This window comes from Aulonocara sp. 'chitande type north' Nkhata Bay, linkage group LG6 (assembly GCF_057382095.1).
Source record: "Aulonocara sp. 'chitande type north' Nkhata Bay isolate Kocher_YH1m ecotype deep benthic linkage group LG6, A_spYH_male_GT1.1, whole genome shotgun sequence".
Taxonomy (NCBI): Eukaryota; Metazoa; Chordata; class Actinopteri; order Cichliformes; family Cichlidae; genus Aulonocara; species Aulonocara sp. 'chitande type north' Nkhata Bay.
In genome coordinates this window covers 14,456,720-14,479,999 of record NC_141349.1, presented here as the reverse complement: position 1 = coordinate 14,479,999, position 23,280 = coordinate 14,456,720, and the positions used below count along the sequence as shown (strand labels likewise).

At 42.0% G+C, this 23,280-nt stretch overlaps 3 protein-coding genes across 4 annotated transcripts in view; 2 read left to right on the top strand and 1 right to left on the bottom strand.

The window, feature by feature from the left end:
• The window catches only part of LOC147327466 (uncharacterized), a 48,474-nt gene extending 46,759 nt beyond the window's left edge, over positions 1-1,715 (bottom strand). Inside the window, exon 1 of the mRNA XM_086295111.1 lies at positions 1,364-1,715. Coding sequence (XP_086151237.1) covers positions 1,364-1,442 — 79 coding nt within the window. The 5' untranslated portion in view covers positions 1,443-1,715. The remainder of the gene's footprint in view (positions 1-1,363) is intronic.
• A 4,707-nt stretch (positions 1,716-6,422) lies between these two features.
• LOC147327465 (retinol dehydrogenase 8-like) lies at positions 6,423-11,836 on the top strand. Its single transcript, XM_086295110.1, has 6 exons — positions 6,423-6,557; positions 8,050-8,211; positions 8,294-8,473; positions 8,673-8,766; positions 9,823-10,006; positions 10,128-11,836. The coding sequence occupies exons 1-6, from the start codon at positions 6,452-6,454 to the stop codon at positions 10,353-10,355; spliced, it is 954 nt and encodes a 317-aa protein (XP_086151236.1). The 5' UTR covers positions 6,423-6,451; the 3' UTR covers positions 10,356-11,836.
• A 154-nt stretch (positions 11,837-11,990) lies between these two features.
• On the top strand, positions 11,991-22,189 carry palb2 (partner and localizer of BRCA2). Of its 2 annotated transcripts, none has more exons than XM_086295108.1 (12): positions 11,991-13,959; positions 14,038-14,097; positions 14,185-14,365; positions 14,500-15,933; positions 17,407-18,722; positions 18,857-19,009; positions 19,392-19,411; positions 20,281-20,427; positions 20,573-20,689; positions 21,084-21,171; positions 21,262-21,437; positions 21,527-22,189. In XM_086295108.1, the coding sequence occupies exons 1-12, from the start codon at positions 13,882-13,884 to the stop codon at positions 21,750-21,752; spliced, it is 3,996 nt and encodes a 1,331-aa protein (XP_086151234.1). In that variant the 5' UTR covers positions 11,991-13,881; the 3' UTR covers positions 21,753-22,189. The 2 variants fall into 2 exon arrangements, with proteins under 2 accessions (XP_086151234.1, XP_086151233.1); XM_086295107.1 differs by having other exon boundaries at positions 19,329-19,411.
• Positions 22,190-23,280: the final 1,091 nt, after the last annotated feature.

Here is a 23,280-nt window from a genome sequence, read left to right as displayed (position 1 = left end):
CATGGTGGAGTGTTTGCCAAGTCACCTGCTCGCTACTCCTGGGGGGATTTCAAATGAAACCATCATTAAATGAGGAAAACAAGAACAGTTAGAAGATGAAGAACACAGTTCAGCCTGGACTTTTTTAAGCCTATCCTTCATTTTCTGAAGCATTTTATGTCCCTGAGAAGCACTTTAAAGTGTGACTGACTAAATTAGCTCATCTTCAGCTGTTCCCTTAGTTTACATGATCTTTATCCAATATCCAACACTGGACTTGTTTTGTTATAAGTGCCATTTCCAGATTTAAGAATGAAGCTCAAACACAGGTGATGATGTCCTCATGTCTTTAAGCTAAAGTGAACAAAAAGCCGTTCAAGCGCTCAAAGAAAAATGTTCCAAAACACCTAAAGACACACTGAGGTGAATTGTTGGCTAATGACTTAAAGGTCAAAAATTCATTTTGAAGCAGGACTGTGTTACTGAGCAAAAAAACTTGTTTTCACAAGTTTTAAGAAGCCACGGGAAAGTATGTGGCCTCACTTGACTAAGGTTCAGTCAGTCTTGGCTTAGCAGGTTAAAACAAACTATTTCTTTGCACTTCACTGAGTTCCTCAGAGGAGCTGTATGATGTCAGTAACCATAAAATGGACTGTTGGAGGCTTTTCTCATTCTGTAAAATAAAAAGAAGCTCACTTGAGCTTGTGCTGGTGATGAACATCGTCCACCCTGGGCTCTAAAAGCCCTGGACAGTTAAAGTCCTCCACATATGGTTCTGGTGCAGCTCCAGGAGCTGCTGCAAGGATCTCCAGTTTAAGTTCAGTACAGCTCACTTTAATTTGCCTCAGTCTGTTCCTCATTACCCAGCTGTATGGGCTAAACACCCCGTAAGCTGTGCTATGAGAGAACAGACAGATGCAGCAGGTATGGACTAACAAGTCTGGACATATAGGCCGACATCTTACCAATGTCTAGCAAATGTGCAGTGGGATCGAGAAAGGTGATTCAGTTCAATAAGCCTTAGGTCTGCATAACACAGAGGAATGACATCATACCTCAAAAGGAGGCCAAAGAAAATGACTAGAAGACGTATTTATGGATAAGAGTTTTAGGAAGTTTTGAACCAAACAAGTGGCTGACGGTGCATTTTCTGTAAATGCATGAAAACAGGATCGAGGATGGGCTAAAAAGGACACTCAGACTTGGCTCATGAGACTTGGAGGGCAGGCGGTGACAAGTTATGTGACAAGGTTAGAGGAGGAGAGATAAGGAGGGAGGATCCAATTCAACTTTTTTATACATCGTTTAATTGGGTAACTGAAGTTAGAGGATCAGTTATTAACACAAGATAAACTAATAAACAAGCGTGGATGCTTCATCCTACCTGCTCCTGAGGTGTGCAGCGAGGCGACGAGCAGCAACAGCAGCCACGTCAGGCGCACTTGGCTCCATCGATCCATCATGAATTTATTAATGAAACACTTCCGTCGCGGCTGCTCTTCGCTCCTCTGGACACGGCTCTGACTCTGCACCAGAGAGCTTCAACAGTCTGGCAGCGCCCGTGCGTCTTAATGCGCAGCTGTAATTAAGAGCGCGCATGCATAAAAGCGGACTCAGCTGATTACAGGTGATACCCAGGAGCCCGCACACCGCTCTCTTTGCTCTTTGACTTCTGGGTGGACGGATGAAAACGGCAGACCGGTGATGAAGAGCCCCTTGATCTGGGGGAAGGTGTTTCTAACTTCACCCGCAGAGAACTTTCCTCACTTTCTCTCCCCTCCCTCCCCTCTCCTCCTCTGCAGGGCGACCCCTCCCTCCCTGCCTCCCCGGAGACTCCTTCTAGGCTCGTGGGGCTGTGCTCAAACCATAATTACTGCGCGTGTCACTCTTAGCATCAATACTGGATGAGTGATTTAGGGATTATGTGATGTCTCTGTGATTTGGCGCGCCTGTGTGCCCTGCGTGCACGAGCACAGATTGCAATACAGCGATGGCACGCACGAGCACATGCACACTTTTTTGTTATTAGACTTTAATATTAATAATAACCTACGGGGGGGGGGGAACTGCTCTCTTTTACAAACACGAGTGTGCCACTTTGCACTGACTGCTCCCCCCCTCTGAAGGCACACATACACAGCATGCTAGGACAGGACAGCGGTGCTGCCCAACTAATAAAAATATGCCGCTGCAGATTCCAAATTCCAGTGCCTGTCTGTCTTTGCCCACCCCACGCTCTCTTCAGACGCACACCATAGCCTTCTCACATGTGCACGATAAAAGAAAAATAGGCTCCCTGATTTCTGCAGAAACTTATCAAAAGTTAAAGCAGCTCACTGGGAGTACAACAAGTTTATGAATGAAGAAGTCTAACAGACTGCGAACTCCGCACATGCGCACACACATGCTTCATTTGCATTTGTTATGTCTAAAAGATGTGTATTTTTCCTTTCCTTTTTTTTGTGTATGTGCATGCAAATTTTTGACCAAATTTCAACGGATATTGTCATAAAAAGTGCACAAGGGTGATTTTCTACTATAATTAGTATTATTGTTATTATTGTTATTATTTATGGAGTGATCTGGCTGCAGGTTTTCCACAAATCTGGAATCCCATTACAGTTTTTGTGATTGGGCTTAAAATAAATTCAGTTTTATTCTATTTTATTTCTACAGAAACACTTTTGGCAACATACTGTAAGTTATCTCAGAGAATTACAAAGTATCAGAAGGAAAGAGCAATTATTTCCTTTGTAAGCACAATTTTCGGCACGTTGCTTATGATCAGACTCTCAGAGGGAAATGATCTCATATTTAAAGGCACTTGTGATATTATTAGTCATAATTATTAGGAGCTCTTCAAGTAACAGCACTGTTTTGGCAACAAGACTCAATTGGATTCTGGCACACATGCATGCTGATTTTCTGGAGAAGAGAATAGATTCCAGGCATATTTCCCAAGTCCCTGTACCTCCTGCTTCAGGTAGGTTGTCTTAAATGTATGACTGGAAGCTACTGTCTTGTGTTGAAGTGCGTGTGTGTATATGTTTGTGCTCCAAAATAAAAAAGAATCCACACCATTGTGTTAATGGTCTTATTTCTTTGTCTTAGAACAAAAGCTAAAGTAAATTGATCAGACTCAACAACTTAATGCACAGCTGGAACCTCAACTGGAATCTGGAGTAGTCACAATGAATAACCCATCTCCCCCCACAACTCCTCACTACAGAGGGGGCTGAGCTCCTTCTCCTTCTTTACCCTCTCTGCCATGAAGAACGCATCAGGAAATCATTCATACCATTCTCTAAAAAACACTCCGTGCTCTCCTTTTTGTGACAGGTAAACACACCTGTCAGGCTTCCACAGTTTCCACACACATTTACAAATTTTTGTATCAAACATTTTTGCTGTTCTTCTTAGATTAGTGGTGTACATTTATTAATGCCATTTACACTATTTGCTAGAATTCTCTTTACACTGAAAAAAAGGGATTGGCCAGCTTTTGGATTTACATAAGCATCTTGCGTGTATTTAACACAAGTGCCTCATGCTTTAAAGCTAAGTGTCACTATATAGTGTAGAAACTACATGATATGCAGAGAGGCTAGATTAAATTGTTCATATCATGTTCGAGTGCAGTCAATAACTTACTACGACACTGCACGGGATTTCAGTCTCACGCGCTTTGGATCATGGTTTCAGGAAGGCATCCATCTCAGTCAAGTTGAGCAGTCGCCTCTACTTTTTTTGGTATACCGTAAAAGGTAAATTGGGTGGTTGTTACATTAAAAAAGTCTAACTTGTAATTTGAACACAATAATTTCATGTTTCTATGAACGTAATTAAATCATGAAGGATCTGTGTGAAATTCAACAACTTAATTTGTTCTTGTTGACATGATACAATCTAGTAAGAGTGGTTAGTTTCTGAACTCATGAAATTCACAAGATCACGCGAGATGTCAAACTGCAGGAAAACCACTGGAGTTATAAGAGGCAGACAACTACACACACACCACGTGCATGCTATTGCTATTTATTGTGGTTTAACCTGTCAAGGACAAAAACATACAAAAAAATTCTGCATCAAGCCTTGAAATCATAGCTTTCCTACTTTTGTTAAGTCTGGATTGGTAGCATGGTGGTTAGTGCTGTTGCTTCACAGTAAGAAGGTCCTGGGTTCAAATCCACATTCTGGCTAGTTTGCAGGTTTCTCCCTGGGTATTCTGGTTTCTTCCCACAGTTAAAAGTCGTGCAGTTGTTAGAGTTAGGTTAACTGGTGATTCTAAATTACCTGTCAATGTAAGCGCAAATAGTGGTTTGCGATAGACTTGTGAGCTGTCCAGGGTGTACCCTGCCTTGTAACTATCCCTTCAGGGTTATTTCCCAACCCCCCTGCAACCAGGATAAAGATAGGAGGAAGTTGTAGATCCATTCAGTTTTCATGGTAACCAGACTCTAGACTTTGTTGAACATTATGTAATATGAAGACAACATGTCGTACTTAAGTGACCAAGTAGTATTGGGGTAAAAGTTATTGAATAGTGTTGAAATAAAATGACAAAATTGTGAAGGATTAAAATATTCCAAGAGCTCAACTTACTTCATTTAAACATGTTTCAATCGCGTTTTATGAACACAAAATGCACAGGTTTATTGATTATGAAAAAGTTGTGTTGATTTAACTCAGTTGTTTAAGTTTCTGCCAAAGCAAAACATTTGTGTGCAACCAATGTCCACTATTGAATCAAGTAAATCCAACATGGCCTTTTTTTCAGTTTACTGTATATAACATTTTGCACTGCCTCACATATAAGGCCTTCAGTATGGACAATTGGTACTTTTGTCAAAGTTGTTTTTATTGTAGATTATACTATTTTTATCCTTTGTGCTGCTAGCGCAACACTGCCCTTTATATTTTGATTACATTTCAGTAATTTAAGTTTATCTATTGAAAGTAATCATGTTGACCACTGGGAGTCGCCAAATTTCTTGGTGGAGGTCTACACAAGCTGACATCTAAACTTAACACAAAAAGTACAAAAACTTGTGTTTGGTGGATTATTTCTTTGTTGTAACAATGCTTCTTAGCAACAAAAATTACACCATTAGAAAGTCTTTTTATTTCCCCTAAAATGGTGTCACATTTATTAGAAAAATGCATTTGTGGGTTGAGCAGCAAAGTTGAGTATCTGAGTTGCGCCCATGAAGAACTTGCCAAACTTCTCTGCCAGTACCAAAAAGCTTGTTCTGCTGTTGACTTTTGTTTGAACTTCTGGTACCCCAGGTGCTGACATTCAGGCTCCTGACTGACACCAGCAGCAGAACCCTGCTACAGTTGGTGTCTGCTCCACGCAGACACATGGCACAGACACATGTGACTGATCTGGACATGGCTCATGCCACAGGGTAACCTGAAAATGGTGTTCTGCAAAGCCAAGCTACAGCATTTTTTGAATCTCCAAACTGAAGGCCAGGTTCCATATAATGGATGTGAGACACACGCCACAAAGTGGGCGTGCCAAGAAGACCAATTCCTCAACTTGTCAGCACTTAGGAACTGTAGGCAGTCTTTTACAGATTTGCAGTGAAGGTTTCCAGGACAAAGAGAAAACCAGACAATCCAGAACAGACTGCACACAGCTAATCTCTGGTCTCATAGAGCTGTCAGGAGGCCTGCCATAACTGCCCTTCACTGTCAGGCCCGTTTACACTGGTGTCACCAACATGTGCACTGGAACCTGAAGCTGTGGAGGAACGTTACGTTCAGTGATGAGTCCAGATTCTGCTGGATCATGGGGTCGAAGTGTGGAGAAGACACAGAGAACACTATGCTGATTGCTGCACTGATAGAATAACAGCTTTTGGTGGAGGCAGTGTGACAGTGTGTGGCAGCATCTCCCTCACTGGAAAAATAGGGCTCATCTTTACTGGAAGCAATCTCAGTGCAGAGAAATATCAAGATGAGATGGCAACCAGTGGCAATCCCATATCTCCACAGTCTGAGACTCAACTCTGTCCTCTAAGATGACAAAAACCTGCTCACACACAGTGGGGTTTTTCAGAGACTGCCTCCAGAATTTGGGATTGGAGAGGATGGAACGGAGCGACCTCAACCCCACTGAACACTTATGGGATCACAACCTGTTTGTGCCAGAGTGACCAAAACAACCGTACTGGGTGATGTGACAAATGCTGGTTGAAGAATGAGACAGTAGTAGTTGCAATGATGAGGTGACAGGCTGCTGTGGTTGTGTATGGTTCTTCCACATGCTACTGTCCTTTTTTTCAGTTTTAACAGTTATATTATGCCTGCAAAGCTGTTGGATAATCCCAGTCTTCATGCATTGTGTGGTGTGTGGCCTGTCCATGTGACTCCCTTTCTGAGTTTATCCTCTTATAATGGCTTGCATCTGAAAGTATCACTCATCCTGCTGAGCTGCTTGTCTGCTAGTATCAGTTTGAGCAGAGCCATGGAGAGACATGGGCAGAAAGTGGTGCTGATCACAGGCTGTTCCTCCGGCATCGGCCTGAGGATTGCCGTAATGCTGGCCGAGGATGAAAAGCAGCGCTATCACGGTGGGTACATGAGTGAGGAAGGTAGATGATACCTATATATTAGATTTTAACTGGTCTGGCACGAGAACAGGCTACAGTTGTGTTATAAGACATAGGGAAACAGACAAAGTTCAGTGAAATAATTAAAAACTAATATAATTTATCACAGGAGCTTTATCCTCTACTGTCTTTTTTTTAGTGTTGTTAAGTTGTAAAATGATCGTGTTTGTAATGCAACACTCTTAAAAAACAAATAAGTCTCTTACAAAGCTATTGGCTGAAATTTTTACTCAATGTAGAACCTGGAGGTCAAAGTTGACCTTCTTTGGAGCTCTTTGCTTCAGAAATGCAAAAGCGGAGGTGCAAATACCAATGATTTGAGGATATTTAAAGGAAATGGTTCATGTCCTCATCAACAGTATTCTGCCACATATATCATATATATTTACTGAAGAGAACTGCTGTCATTTTCTCAGGTTATCGCCAAAAAACCTGTTAGCTCTACAAAACAGATCTCCAGTACTTGCACAGCTTGTTACAGACATGTGTGCCAGCATGAGAAGCAATTTTTTGCCAGTCTGCACTGAAATACAGCGCGTCGAGTTTTGCCAGAGAAACTAAGACTCTGCAGCATCAGACCAGATCTAATCCAAATCAAAGCTGCGTGCACTCCTTCAAAGGCTGCCTCCTACGCCCTCTCTGTTACATCCAATACCAAACTGTAGGAACACACGGCCTGTGTTAAAAATCATTACATCACCCAGTCACAGCTAATTATATATGTATGTAATGCTGCCTTTCTACTGTTCCATTTCTCCTGCTAGTCATATTAATGCCTCTCTGTGTCTTTTGATACTATTAAACAGTCATAAACAATGATATCATAGCATGGGAAAAATGTGATCAGGTGTTTTGTCAGCTAAGATGATGATCATCTCTGATGGCTGGAGTGAAGTCGTGACATTATGTTGCAAAAACTTCAGTTGTTTGTCAAGGGCAACATGCAGTTGCCAATTCAAGTTTGTAGAGAGAAGCCCCGTCCTTGTTTTTGGCTTGAGGCAGGGTTTCTCTCCAGTTTTCACAGAGGAGGTCTTCTTTATAGCACGATGGCTCTAGCTGGATGGGGTGGCAGTGGCTAAACTCAGCAAACCAAAGTTTTTGCCACTTCTCAGCACGACTGCATTTCCATGTCCTTGCAAAATCATCACTGGGAACTTGTCCCTGCTTTTGATATGACTGTGTAAACATTTATTGTTTCTTTCTTTTGTTGTAATTTTAATATGTGTGTCTGAAACAGATGACAGAAACAAATGAGACACTGAGTCTCAGTGGGATTACCTATAAATAATGGTTAAATAAAAATGTCGCGTTTCTGTGGCAATCTTGTTTTTGCAAAGCTGATAGAGATGAAACAAATCACAGAATGAGGCTAAGATAACAAAACATGTGAACATTAATCCCAGCTTATTATTTTTTGTCTTTTTTCTCTTTTCTGTCACCATGTTGTCTGCAGTAATAGCTACGATGCGTGACCTGAAACGTAAAGATAATCTGGTGAAAGCTGCTGGGGATTTGTACGGCAAAACTGTTTTTGTGGCTGAACTGGACGTCTGCAGTGACGAGTCGGTGAAACAGTGTGTCGACAGCATCAAAGATCGACACATAGACATCCTCAGTGAGGACAACGAAGGCATCACTATACTTTGATACTATACTATATCACCTTTTCTTCAATTCATCCTTTTTCTCCAAACCAGTAAGTAATGCAGGCATCGGCCTGGTGGGTCCAGTGGAGAGCATCCCTATGGACGAGATGAACAACGTCTTTGAGACCAACTTCTATGGATTCGTTCGTCTGATCAAGGAGGTGATGCCTGACATGAAGAATAGGAGAGCGGGACGCATCATAGTGATCAGCAGTGTGATGGGACTCCAAGGTGAGCAGACGTAGACGTATGAAGGGAGAGGAGGTGTGGCGGGGGAAGTAACACGTCTGTCAGCTTCAGTTTGACGGTTAGGCGGGTGGACAGCAGGCTAATGGAAGTGCGGACATATGAAGAGACTAATGTGTATGACTTCAGAAACATGTGTGAACAGCCGATCTGTGAGGTTACATGTACGCTTTGTTTTTCACAGGGGTGGCGTTTAACGAGGTATACGCAGCTTCCAAGTTTGCTCTTGAGGGCTTCTGCGAGGGTCTGGCTGCGCAGCTTTTGAGTTTTAATGTCATGTGAGTACAACTGACTGTTAAAAAGACAGTAATCAGTGGCTGTGAATAAAAGATGAACAAACAAACTTTGAGGTTACCCATTAGTCACTGAATTTCCATTAGTTCGGGAAGCCTCAAGCTGAAAGTTTTTTCACCGTCACACTGTTGACATTTTGAAGGCAAAGCATGGGGTGGAACTGATTTAGGAACATTACATTTCAGTGTAGTAATCTGTCAAGGTAGGCCCGCCTGTAGAGAGTATAAAAGATGGATGTAGACTCTGTGACATTATCCAGGGATTTTGGACTCCACAAAATGCTGCAAAAAAAAAACTTCTTGGATGGCCTGTACCAAACAGCAAATCAAAATATTACTCAGATTATCCATTAAATAAAGCTTCAAAAGGCTCCAATAGCACACACATGGTGCAGAAGTTCGGTTTAATGCACTGAAGTAGTGACCGTCTAGCTGGCTGTAAGTACCTGTGCTGGGATACCTGTCAATCAAAGAGGCCTCCCCCTAATTCCAGCATCAAGTAGGATAAGCTGCAAAAGTAAAAAAAAATATACAAATAACTGCTTCATGTTACTGTTTTGGTTGGTACACTACTACTTTGGTGCAAACTGAAATGTTCAACAAATATTCAACATTATCGTGACATTTTGTCCAAACATTTATGGTCCCAAGAGGATCCGTCTAATAACCTCGAGACATTTCACAAAAAACAATAAATATCAACGTAATGGCCGAGCTAAGGAACATTTCAGGGATCAACAGGCATGTTAGATGACTTACTCTAAAAAAAACTTACATGGCAATCCACTGTCCAAAAATTTTGTTAGTTGAATTTCAATCTGAAAAAAGGGATTAAACAAATAACTGATAAAACCAACAGAACAGCATAAGAATGTTTTGGTTTGGGGGTTTTTTCCCTCCTTTTTTCATTCAAAACAGTTTAACTATCCAGTTGTGTCAAAAATCCGAGCAAACTTGTGTTTAAAACAGTGAAAGCTCATTTTAATCTATTTAACTAAGCCATGTGGTTTACTTCTTTGTTGTGTGTTTTTCTCTCCGTAGATTATCAATGCTGGAGCCAGGCCCCGTGCACACAGAATTTGAGTTAAAGATGATTCAGGGCATGAAAGAGAAGGAGTGGCCTGGTGTTGATCCCGACACAGTGAATTACTTCAGGAATTTCTATCTCCCTGGTGCTGTGGATATGTTTGAGATACTGGGACAAACACCTGATCACATTGCCAAAGTAAGTTCATAAACTGTGTCATTATGACTCACTCAGTCTAATCCATCTGACTCCTTTTGGATTAATCCTTTAAGTCTGACTGCAGATGGTGTCTTTCCATTTGTCTTATCTTTCTTTGTAGCGTACAATGAGCATGATCGAAGCCAGCAATCCATATTTCCACAATCTGACCAGCCCGCTGTACTCACCCATTTTAGCGCTGAAATATGGCGATGAAACTGGACACCTGTCTCTCCAGGCCTTGTACTGCATGCTCTTTACCCTGCGTCCTTTGATGAACGTCGGCATGCCCGTCCTGAAGTGCCTCACCTTTGGGTTCGTGAGGAAATGGAGAATTTCACCAAACTAGTGTGCAACAGTCTGAATAATAACACAAACACTATGAGTGTCTACTTTTGGGCTTTTGCAAAAAATGCATTTTGCTAATATGAACAACCCAAAGTTGCAAATCAATCGCAAATAAAGAAGACGATAAGAAATCTAATCTTACACTAACATTTTCAACGAGTTTTGTCACTTTTCACATTTCACGCTGTTGATATGCAGTCTGCATTGTAGTGAAGAGAAATACACTATACTCCCAAAAGTATTCACTTATCCTCCTTTGCATTCATATCACATTAAGTGACATCACATTCATAATCCATAGTGTTCAATATGATGCTAGTCCACTCTTTGAAGTTATAACAGCTTCAACTCTTCTGGGGAGGCTTTCCACGAGGCTTAGGAATGTGTTTCTGGGAATTTTGATCATTCTTCCAGAAGCACATTTCTAAGGTCAGACAATGATGTTGGATGAGGAGGCCAGTCAAGGTTTTCTACACCCAACTTCAATGTCTTATCGGACCGAGCTTTCTCCACTAGTGCTCAGAGATGTTAGAACAGTTCCCAAAATCAGCTGGAAGCATGAAATTATCCAAAATATCTTGGTATGCGGAAGCATTAAGAGTATATTTCACTGGAACTAAGGTGCCGAGCCAAACTCCTGAAAAACAAAGCCACACCATAATCCTCCCTCCACCAAACTTTACACTTGGCACAGTGCAGTCAGACAAATACGGTCCAAACTCACATTTTCACCACTGCATCCAACGCTTTGCATTCTGCATTCTGTTAATGTAAAGCTTGGATGGAAACCCTTTCCATGAAGCTCTCTACATACTGCTCTTGAGCTGATCTGAAGGCCACATGAAGTTTGGAGGTCTACACACTCTGCAGAAAGCTGGCGACCTCCGGACACTATACTCCTCAGCATCCACTTTTACATGGCCTCCCACTTCGTGGCTGTCTTGGTTTGGTTCCCAATCACTTCCACTTTGTTATACTACCGCTAGGAGTTGGCTGTGGAATATTTAGTAGTGAGGAAATTTCACAACCTTATTTGTTGCACAGGTGGCATCATGTCACGGTACCATGCTCGAATTCACTGAGCTCCTGAGAGCGAGCCATTCTTTCACAAATGTTTGCATGTGCATGTAGTAATTCAAGAATTTGGATCACTGAGTGAATACTTTTGACAATATAGTGTATCTATGTTCTCCTTTATAGGATGTTATGTTTCTGAATATAAAGAAACTGTAGCCCAGTTCAGTTTAATTGATGCAGATTTTAAAGGATGTTATCCTATGCAGACTGCTAAACGAGCAGGATTCACGCTTACAAGACAACATAGCATTGCTTTACTTCATTGTTTTATCCTCATCAGTCCAAGACACTCTAATTTGTTCAGAGAGAACTCCATCACGTCTGTAGCCTGATCTGTAGCCACTGCATCATTGTTTGATTTCTTTTTCTCATCAGTATATTAAAGTAAACATCTTTGGGATTAAACATGGCAAATTATGTCTTTCAAAACTGTGCTAGCTGCTTCTCGCAGTCTTCAGAAAACACGGCTCTGTACAAAACCCGTCTATCTTTCCACTAATAAAACTGTAATAGTAATCTATTTTAATAAGATTATGCAATAAAATCACCTCGTGTCACCTATTATCATTAAGGATTTTTAATTAATAAATAAATAAAATATTGATTAATTATTAATTTATTAAGTTATTTAAGTCATTCAAAGTTTTTGTTACATTATTTGCATTTTTAGCCCAGTTAAAATACTTTGGCCTCGTTTGGATTTTTTTGTAGGCAGCTTGCTAGTTGGGTAATTTTTTTTACTGCTAATAATTTAAGACGTTCAAAGAATTTCAGCAGGCTGAAAAAAATTAGTTTGGCAGCAATTTGATGCATTTTATTTTTACTGATATAAGCTAAACATGATTTTGTAAGTTTAACAGTTAGCACGGGCGCTGTGGTAGGCTTGTTGTGAGCTAGTTAGTGATGCTACACACTTGTGTTGCTCTCATTGTCAATATGTTTGACAATATTTTTGAGTCTCCACAGAGGCCCAGAGTTGCTGATAATATCAAAATTAAATCTGGAAATGTAATGTTGTCTTTTGAGATTTTAGCATAAGACTGACAATGATATCAAACTGAAGATTTAAAGTTTTATATCCATTGCAGATTGAGAGCTCTGGAGCCTGAAAACTTTAAATAAAATGTTCGACTTATAAACACAACAGCAAAGGTTTCATAGAAGCACAATTTATTATTTTCATTTTACAGCAGGACCCAGAATCTGCTTTGTTATCAATAGCTATAATTACCCTGGAGGGGGGTAATGGATGAGGGAGATCATCAGGACCAAGCTGGGCCTGGATTCCTGGGTCCAGAGGTTTAGAGCCGCTTTCTCCCTCTCTTTCTTCACCGCTATCCTGTGCCAGATGTTCTGTTGACCAAGTGAGGTAGAAATCATGTCAGAAACATCTTCACCAGCAGCCTCCTCAGAGGGAAATCGTCTTCAGGCGTCCACCATAGATCCCCCACTGATGTTGAACAAAAACAGCACTTTTTGAACACTGTAACAGCGACCTTTGCTTTGTGTAATGTTACAAGTAGCTATTTCACATGATCCTCAGATAATGCACAGAGACTCTGGACTTTTACATACTGATGGTATGTACAGGATGTATGTACAGGACTATTCAGTCCTGTAGAAATGATATCTTTAAAATATTATTCTGTATGGCAAAATGCACTGTAAAAGAATTCCTGATTAAAGTTTTCAGATCAGCATTTAAATACAGAACTTTGACTTTACGCCAGGTTTTATTTAATGCCGTCAAAGAACTTTATTTCTGCAGCTGACAATCAAAGCTGTCATCAAAATGCTGCACCCCAATTTTAATAGTAAAAATAAAACTTATGAGAATGATTATCCCTTAAAGACAAATCAGCGTGATGAGGACTAATAATAATTTTAAAAGGAATCTTTGGGGATAACAGGCGGCGGGGTTTATGACCTGGGACTCTCCACCATCGGGTGTTAGAATTGAAGAAGCTCCTTAGTTTATGACCTACACTGCAGCCAGACACGAGGGGGCGGCAGCAAAGCTTGGGTTCATTTACCTACCGCTGATCGACTCATCGGCGCTCGACTGCTCGTGCCTGGCGATGTGAGTCGCGGGAAATTAGAACTAAATCGATAGCTGCCAAATCGACCGTCGAAACAAACTTGTAGCCCGGTGTAGTCACTGAAGAGCTCACCTTATGAAATAGCATGAACTACAGTAAAAGGCAAGTTGCACATTTAATAAAGTATCGGTGTTTATCAATAGCGGTGTAAGCTTCGGCTGTTGGCTGCTAACGTTTATGTTTCGTGTGGGTTTTTCAGTTAAAGAAAAATCACGTTATTGTCAAGTGAGCTAAAGTTTTAGGGAAATCTATATGGCAAAGGTTACGTCTGCCAGCTGTGCTAGCGCCATAGAAGCCGTGTCATGGCTACATTTAAGTCTTAGTCGTGTGTTGCTGTGACCAGAGAGCAGCATGGAGACCACTGTGGGAGATATTCTGCACTGTGAGGAGCAGCTGAGATCTACGCTGCATTCTGATGATAAGGAGAAGGTAACCTGCATTTGTCCTCACACCTGAGCCACATAAAATGCTGCCATGACCTCTGAGATTAATGTTGTCTTTTCTCAGCTTCGTAGGAAGTTGGCTGAATTACAAAGGGAATATCTCAGGACAGCCCAGAGACTGCAGGTGAGTGTCTTTCATTGTGCTATAAAAAGAAAAATGTAAAGAGCATTTTTGTCTCATATATATATATATGCATACATCTGCAAACAGCGTGCCGAGCGCTTGGAGGCAGTACAGAAACATGTGAGGAGCAGGATCGCTGAACAAAACCACCTGGAGCAAAGAGACACGGAGGCTGCATCAAATCTCCGTCTCAGTCCTTCTTCATTGATACTGAACCGCAGCGGTGACACAGCTCAGGGCTTAACTCAGAGCCAGAGACACACTGAAGGTAACACTTGATCATGGGACATTTGCTTTGTCATATGGATGAGACTACACTGTTATTACTGTCAGAGGCACAGCGTGTTTGGCCTGTAATAAAAGCAGAAAGTGAAATTCACAAATCATCTGATTTTTTGCCAGGTCCAGCTGAATCTGACAACTCAAGGAGAAACCAGGTGATCAAGTTCTCACTTCCATCTGATGCTTGCCCGCAAACGCCAGATCTCAGCCATGCTGAACCTACAGGTTATAGAACAGGTTCTTCCCTGCGCCTCAGGTCACGACGCAGCCGCCTACGCTGGGAAAGTAGGAGCACAGAGAACAATGAAAAGGGACAGGAGCAGGGTGAGGGGATGGAAAGTGCCAAAAGAGCAGGAGAGGAGGAGAAACTCACATCAGATGAAGCAGATGCTATAAATGAAAGTGAAGAGCTTTTTTCTGGTACAGATTCTGAGTCTCCCTCTCTGCTGCTTACACACTGGAGCACACATGGATATACTGAACCAGGGGATATTCAGGGAAAAGACATCCCTAGATCCCAAGAACAAAAGGAAAAAGATGCTGAGGAAAAAGGTGAAGGGGAGAAAGAACCTGAGTCATTGTTGCTCACAACACAAACTGAAAACAAGGGGCAGGATGACACACAAAACAAACCGAGAAAAGAAGGGGCGAGAGGAGAGGATGGTGGAAATAGTAGAGGACGGAATGAAGAGAACATTAGTAAAGACACTGAACAAAATGTAGGGGACAAAACAGAAAGTAAAAAAAGGCATGATTATAGTGTGGAAGTAAAAGAGGAAAAGAATGAGTTGACTGGAGGTGGAAAAAGTGGGAGCCTTATGGACTCCTGTACATTAGTGGAGGGACTACTTTTCCCAGTGGAATACTACGTTCGAACCACAAGACGGATGACATTTTCACAGAGCCAGCCTGACATGCAGGCTGTAATAGAGTCCCAGCTGAGCAGGGGACGACATCGCAGGAGTCGAGGTCGTGCCAAAGGACAGAACAGGAGCACACAGAGCAGCGACCTTTCACAGCCGCACACTCAGACAGATTTCTTCTCTCTAACAACTGCATCTGGGGACCCTAACAAACCATCACAGGCTGTTGCATCTGTGTGTGCATCTGCTGAACACAGCCAGAACTCTGGTAAGATTTCAGCTTGTCAGATGGACTCTAGTTTTTCTCCCACGTCTGCTCGTCCAGCACGAGGCCGGAAGAGGAAGAGAGGCACGGGGAGAGGGAGATCTCAGACCGGACGAGCCTCTAGTTTGAACACACATCAGTCACCAGGTGAGCAAACCTCAGATGATCCCCAACCTACAGACATTCCAGTCTCTTCCTGTCAGTCTCTCCAAGAAGCTGATGGACCAGAGCCATGCCCAATCCCAGGAGAAACCGACCTAGCAACAAATGAACCACAGCACGTGCCCACACACATCACTGATCCTCCGCTTACTTCTGGAGATAATAGAGCTTCTTCCAGCTCTGCCTCTGGACATCCAGAGGAGGTCTATGAAATCTTTATGAAGAGGAACAACAAGGCTTACAGATCCCCACACATGAACCAAAGTAAGACTTGTATGAGTATGAATCAAATAGAGCCCAGCGTATATTTCGGGTAATATCAGATATTTGTTGATAGATCTGTATCTGCATTTATAATGGCTGATAAATTCAAATTTTAAGAAAGACATGAAATAACTTGTTAGGAGGGCACTCTCCAAGGTCCCAACAACCAGCTAATCTGAGCAGAGTCGGCAGTAAATGAATAATCTCTGATTTGTTGTCCCAGTGAAACAAGTGAACTTTTTAACAGCATTATTACATTACCTCAGTAAGGACTCGTAAATAACCACATACAACAAACGTTAGAATAATCTGTTTTTCATGTGTCTGAAAGAAAGAAATATTGGCTCATATATTGCATGTTTAAATGACAATTGTCTATCATTATTGGTCATATATTTGTTGGGCTCTGGTATCAGTCTTTGTCTATGTGTCTGTGCATCATTATAAAAATACCCTGAGACCTATGTTCACTCTATAAAGTGAATTGTGACGAAAGGGTGAGCGCAAGATCTATTTACACCCATTTCTAAAACAACCTTCCTCCTTAAGGTTATGTTCATGTCTATGTGCTTTATCTGACACATATTCCACGCGTTCAGATTATAAAAACATCACAGAAATTGGAGAGACTCATCTCAAAGACTTTTGGATTAATTTGACTGTTGTGGCCAAAGAGACAGCGTTAAAAACATTATTTGCGTTGCACATTTTGATACAGCACAATGTTTCGATGCAGTTATGTAGTGGTATAAAGCAATGAGTGCCTCTGCAGTGTAGTGGTTAGCACATTTGCCTTACATGCAAAACATTCTTGGTTTAAGACTGGGAGGAGATGGTTTAAAATCTGGGCCAAATCAAGCGTGCATCCATCTGCTGTGCAGTCCCTTGGGAAATAAGAGATCAGCAGAAATTCCCAAACATGTTGCTGAGACCCACTTGAATGCACAGTTTGCTGCAATATACAGCCGCAATTTTTAATTCAGTGTGTCACACTTTGCATGCACTCTTTTAATTTTTTCCATAATAACCCTTCAAAAAGAACCTTCTGTCTTCAGCGTGAATCCTAACCCTCAGTGCACAGTTGCCATATGGTGGTGATTAAAGGGGTAGAAATGCCAAAGAAATGACGGCATTAGGTTAATTATAAGAATGGAAACTGGAAACTTTTGTTGTGTGAAGGAAACCACAGCCAATGCAGAGAACTGCACTTCTTCTTTTGATACAAGAAGTGCATCTAAGATGACACAGAGGCTATTTTGTGAGGAGATGAATGTAGATGTGCACTGAAAGTCTGGCTTGGTGTCTGGTGTCAGTTTAACTGTTTTAAAGTTCCCTGAACAGACCTACTGACATGATGACTGACGAGTTGTTCCTTCAGTCAGGTCATCACCCAGTATATACATAACAAGTTCTATATACAGTGACGAGCATGTTTTTGACTGAAGCTTTTATTTTCCACTTTGTGTTCTTCAGGTACATCGAGCTGGCGATCTCTCCTCTTGCCCTCCTTGTCACCGGCTCAAACGTCTCTGCTTCGTCTTCCCTCTCTGTTGTCTGGCCCGCTGATGAACTTGGACACCCACCAAGATTTTCATCTCCCAGATGACCAGTTTGCCTCCCTGAAGCTCCTCAAGCTTCGCCAAGTCACTGGAGAATCTGCAGTTGAACCTTTCTCATCCCCATCTTACAACACACGCAGCAGCTGGCGCCGCTTTGACTTTCGATGCACCGGCGCTGATGCAGCGACGCCTCTTCCTCTCCCGCTAAGCCTCACACCCACAATTGCAAGTTCACCAGGTCATAATGCAGAACAGCTGGCTGCTACCCAGTCCATACACATCCAGAGTGTATCAGAAGAACACAGGCTTACAGATAAAGTGATGAAGCACTCCTTCACTGAAGAGCAGCAGAGCTTGGCAGAGACTCACTCTAGCCCAACAGAGCCAGTGGGGCAAAAGTGTGCTAATGTCTGTAAGGAAACTGTGATTGTGAACTCTCATATTGAACTTCAGACTCTCATGAACTCTGCAGACAGACCAGTCTGCACAGAGAATGATGATGTCATCAATCACCCAGAAAAACTTAAATTACCTGAAAAACACACATATTGTGGTGTGGTCCATGCTTCAGAGGATCTGAGGTGTATAAATCACAGTGAAGAAGATAAAGTTACCACTGAGCTGGTTTCCTTTGAGTCACCTGTAGAGGAACTCTCCTCCAGCAGCTGCGCTGATAAACAAGCATGTAATGAAACAAACCCTCCAGGAGAACCTCTGAAGACTCCAAACAGACTTCCTGAAAATCAGACCAAATCTTCACACGGTGTCGTCTCTCAGCTCATGTTGAGTTCCCCTCTGGCTTCAGCACCCTCCCTCTTTATAACCCCACACCTGCCTTCATCCACCCTAAGTACCAGCCCAAAACTACCCTCCCTAGGTCTCACCCCCCACCCTGTCACCTGCAGCCTCCCTCTGACCTCCTCCCCCTCTGCCCCTTGTCTCAACCTGCCTCCACCATACAGCCCTTCCAGACAGGTTCTCTCTCCTCCACCCCTGTCTCCCTGTCCCTCCATCACTTACCTCCCTCCTAGCCCCTCTGCTCTCTCTCCATCTGGAGAGATCCACCATTTATCTAAGCCACCAGTTAGGGCCAATCAGCATCACACAGTTGAACTCACTTCTCCCCCGAGTCCCTCCGGCCATCAGCTGGAGGACTCAGCTGGGCAGTTGGACCTGAGAACAGAGGAAACGAAAGAAGAACTTGTAATTAGACACATGCACACATTGAGGGTAAAAAAACTGTTTTATCTGTTGCTGTATAGTTAAAGATTATTATTTAGCTTAAATATAATTTAAGGGTGTGTGCATCTAAAGCATCCGTGACATTGTTCTTGAGTGAGTTACAGTTTTTTGTGTGTGTTCAGGCTGCAGCAGGAGGCATTCTGGTAGATGCTTGCTGTTTTCCTGGATCCTCAGACACTTTGTGTGTAGCAGCAGCAGGAAAGTGGGCAGTGTGCCTTTGGAGTCAAGCTTCAGCATCCGAATGGAAATTAATACACACCTGGACCTTTAGTGAGGTGAGTTTCTTATGGGCCTGCATATCAGAATGACTCTGTGGAGGTTTGAACATTAGCTAGAACTACTTTTTCTTTTTTACTGTTCCACTGATTAACACCTGGTTTCAGTAATCTGCCAGGAGCCCTAGCTATACAATATAAATACATAGTTAAAGATGAGCGTAAAGAATCCACGTATTAGAATAAGTTTCATCTTTGTTGTAGCTCAGTGTTATTGCACAAACAATATAAATTATACATAAATGTGATTAGTAAACTGCAGTTTGAATGTTTGGGAGATGCATAAAATCACATGGCAGTAATTGGTGTTTATTTGCAGCCAGTGATCAGTGTGTTTCATGTCCCGGATGCTGCTGGGCTGATCTGTGTGACTCTGGGTCAGCTGGAAATCAGAGAAGTGAGGTGAATACTAAACCGTAAATGATTATCTCTACCATGTACTGTCATGTAAAAACTAAGTACACCCCTCCTGCTTCCATAGGTATTAAGAGGGTAAGGACCAGCCAGGTGCTACTGATTAACTGCACTTGATTAACTGATCATCGACAAATCAAATTCTACAGGCCTCGATTAAAATGTTGCAGTTCATGACGTTACAATTAGAAAAATACAGAAAATGAGTGGTTTGTTTGGAAGGTTTGCCAATAGAAAGGCTCTCAACAAAAGTGGAGATGTTTGGCAACAATACAGCAACATATTTGGAGAAAACCAAACACAGCACATCAGCACAAACAGCTCATACCAGCTGTAAAGCACGGGTGATGATTCTGACTTGCTTTGCAGTCACAGGACCAGTGTACCTTGCAGTCGTTGAGTTGATTAAAGTATTTAAGAATCAAATGTGAGGGAATCTGTCTGACACCTAAAGCGTGTCCCAAATTGGTTTTAACAGCAGGACAATGATTCCAAGTCTAGCAGCAAATCTATAACACAATATCTGAAAAAGAAAAGGATTCAGGTGCAACGATGCCGTCAAAGTCCAGACCTCAGCTTCAACCAAATGCTGGGGCAGGACCTTAAGAGAGCTGTGCTTGCAGACCTAAATGAACTGAAGCAACACTGTAAAAAAGAGTGGACCAAAATCCCTCCACAACGATGTGAGAGACTGACAAAATCATACAGGAAACCATTATTTCAAGTTATTCCTGCTAAAGGCGGTTCTACAAGCTGCTGAATCACGGGGTGTGTTTTTGCTTCGCCTGTGCAAATGAGCAGTTTTCATTAAGTTCAGTATAGTTTGTAAAATATTTGTATGTTGTCTGTGTGCACAGAGTGCTGTCATGCTCCAGCCTCATGCAAATATTGCTCTGTGAGGGGATTCTTCAGGCAGTGATTGGTGTGTCCCGGTCCAGAGTGGTGACCACCTCCCACTCAGCCACAGGTTCCACTCTGCAGGTGTTTATGCTGTCAGACTACAGGTAACACATCACAGTTTTCCTCTCCGCTGTCGCCTTTCATTGTGTCGATGTCACAGACTACATCTGCATTTGGGGTCCGAAGCTTACATAGAGTTGTCACGATTCGTGTCTCACTTCTCTTTTTTTCTTTTTCTTTTTCTCTCAGCTCACCAAGCTCTCAGACTCTGGTATCTCCAGGTGTTTGCGTGGGAGCGCTTGCACCAGTTGACGGACTTCCTGATGCTCTCATTGGTACAGATGAGGGCGGACACCTTTTTGTCTGGTAAACATAAATGTGATGATAAAAAGTCTAATTTAAAGATCAAGACTGCTGAATTCTGTTTCGGGTTTCTCTTTGGCTCTTCATTCGTTTCTGATGTTGTTAGAATCAGTTATTCAAACAGAGCTAATGACATCAGTAGGCTTGTGCTCCATCGGGACCACCTGACCAGTCAGTGTGTCAACTGACAACAGATGGGACAAGAGGAAGTTTAAAGACTCATCTGTTTGTTTCTGCTGCCCCCTACAGACAGAAAAAACAGCTTAAATAACACAAAACAAAACGTAATCCTCCTGTCGTTTTGTTTTTGATAGAAAGAAATGTGATTTCAGCAGCAGCTTCATCTTTACCTCGAAGCTGCTCCCGCTTACAGTTAAATTGTTTCTGTTTGTTGTAGGAATCTAAAGACTGGACAGCTGCTGTGCAGAGTCCTCTTTGGAGAGGGTTTTTCTCACACAGCCTGCCTCAGAGGATATTCCTCCTGTGTAAGTAAAAGCAGTAAAAACAAAAAAACCATGCCCCTGTAACGCTGTCATTCTTTACATGATATAAGTCCTTTGCGTGTTTGTGCACAGGGAGTGTTGTTTGTCCTGCTGCAGCATCAGTTTCTAAGCTCTTTAGAAGACGAAGAAAAAGAAGGAAAAATAAAAGATCCTAAGACTGCATTTTTCTCCTTGGTCGCCATTAACCCTCTAAGTGGAAAATCCATCCCCGCTACTCAGCTGTACCCACCGGAAACCTGGGCTGGCAGGTGAGATGAGGAATGGAAGACGAGGTTTGTGTTTCTGCGTCACTTTTCAAACACACTGGCATATTTACATCTGTCACTTTGCTCTACAGGCTGTGTGAAGCCGACGTCAGTGGCTCCGGCGTGGTGGGCCTGAGTCAGAACGGCTGCGCCTGTGTGTGGGAGCTCGGGCACCCTGGGGCTTCGAGGATGGTGTGGGCTCCAGAGAGTGAAGGCTGGCAGCTGGCTCGATGGGGGGGATTAAACACGCTGGTGACTGGACATCACAACGGAGACGTGACTTTATACTGCTACAGTCAGAACTCGCGCTGCTGCTAAAAACGGACTTTTAGACGACTTTTTAATCAAATATAAACATCTTTGTTTCAGTCTGCGTTGACATAAAGACATTGGGGGGTTTCAGCGTCATGGTGGGGCACGGACACGTTCCCTTCATTTGATTTGGTTACTGCTGTAAACTGTATTGCATTTCAGGAATTTACCTTCAGCGTGAGTAAATTTAACATAAAAATCCAAAAACATGAGCTTTCATGTACTGTAAACTGAGCATGTACCATAAACCAGTCGCTGCTGTACAAGCTTTCTAACACGTCACACCCTAGAGCTCCTTTTAGGTCACTGTAACGTCAGACTGGAAATGTGTGTTTTATTACTGCAGCTGTTTTTGACTTGTTTATGTATGTGTATGTTGTATTTGTTATATAGAAAAGAAATCTTACTAAAGTTGGTTTTAAGATTTACATTAAACATTTGTGAATTCTTTATTTTCTGTACATTTTATCTACTTTAAGCCACAACTGTGGCTCAAAACAACAGACCATGTTTTTAAAAAGTATGCAGCGTTGGAAATACGATTACTCGAGTATATTACTGAAATGGATCCTGTAGTAATAAAATTACTAAAGGCCAGAAGTTTACTTACACTCATCATGGACGTGAACGTCGGCTGTTCGTGTTAAACGTCCCCTAGAAAGATGACCAGATCCTTTTTGATAATCATCAGCAAGCTTTTGTCATAATTCTGTCCTGATATTTAATCGTAATTCTTGTCAGAATTGGTGGTGAATTTAAACAAGTTGATCGGGCATGAACCCGGCTTTAAATGTTTGTCGACAAATATTTAAAAGGGGGTTTGGGAACAAGATTTTAGAGGTTTGGTGTTAGCCTGCTTTATCCAATCCAAAACCAGTTTTGATGTGTCCTTTTAAATAATTATTAAAACAGTGAATATTTTTGAGTTTGAGGTGAAACTTAAGAATTTTAAGGCATTTTTCCATCCTCATAATTTCATCCACTTTCTTCAATGCACCAGTAGCACCGGCAGCAAAATAGTCCCAGAGCATGATGCTACCCCCACTGCGCCTGTCAGTTGGTACAGCTGACTACAGTGTTCTGTAGTTTTACTCCCCCAAACTCCTACTCTTGTCACTGTGACCAAATAGTTCAAGCTTTATCTTGTCTGACCATAAAACACGTGGGCTGTCCGTGAGTTCTTTGGACTTTATTTTGAAAAAATCCAAAATAAACTCAAGCTTGTGCACTCTTACTTTTTAAAAAGTCATAACAGATGTATGTTATGAAATGAAAGTTAGAGAAATCATTAAAAGCCCAAAATAACCGTGAGCTTACCAGGTATAAAAGCTATATAATTTAAATTTCATATTATATTATTTACCAGCTACAGGACAGTTAAAAAATAATGCAATACATCCGGTTTGGGGGGGGTTGTTTCAAATTCTTACCCCAAAATATACACTTTCCGGACACTTTAGCCCCTCCCCCTTCACCTTCAGGGCTGCTTTAATTAATCGTAGCAAAGATTACAAAAGGTGCAGGAAACATTCCT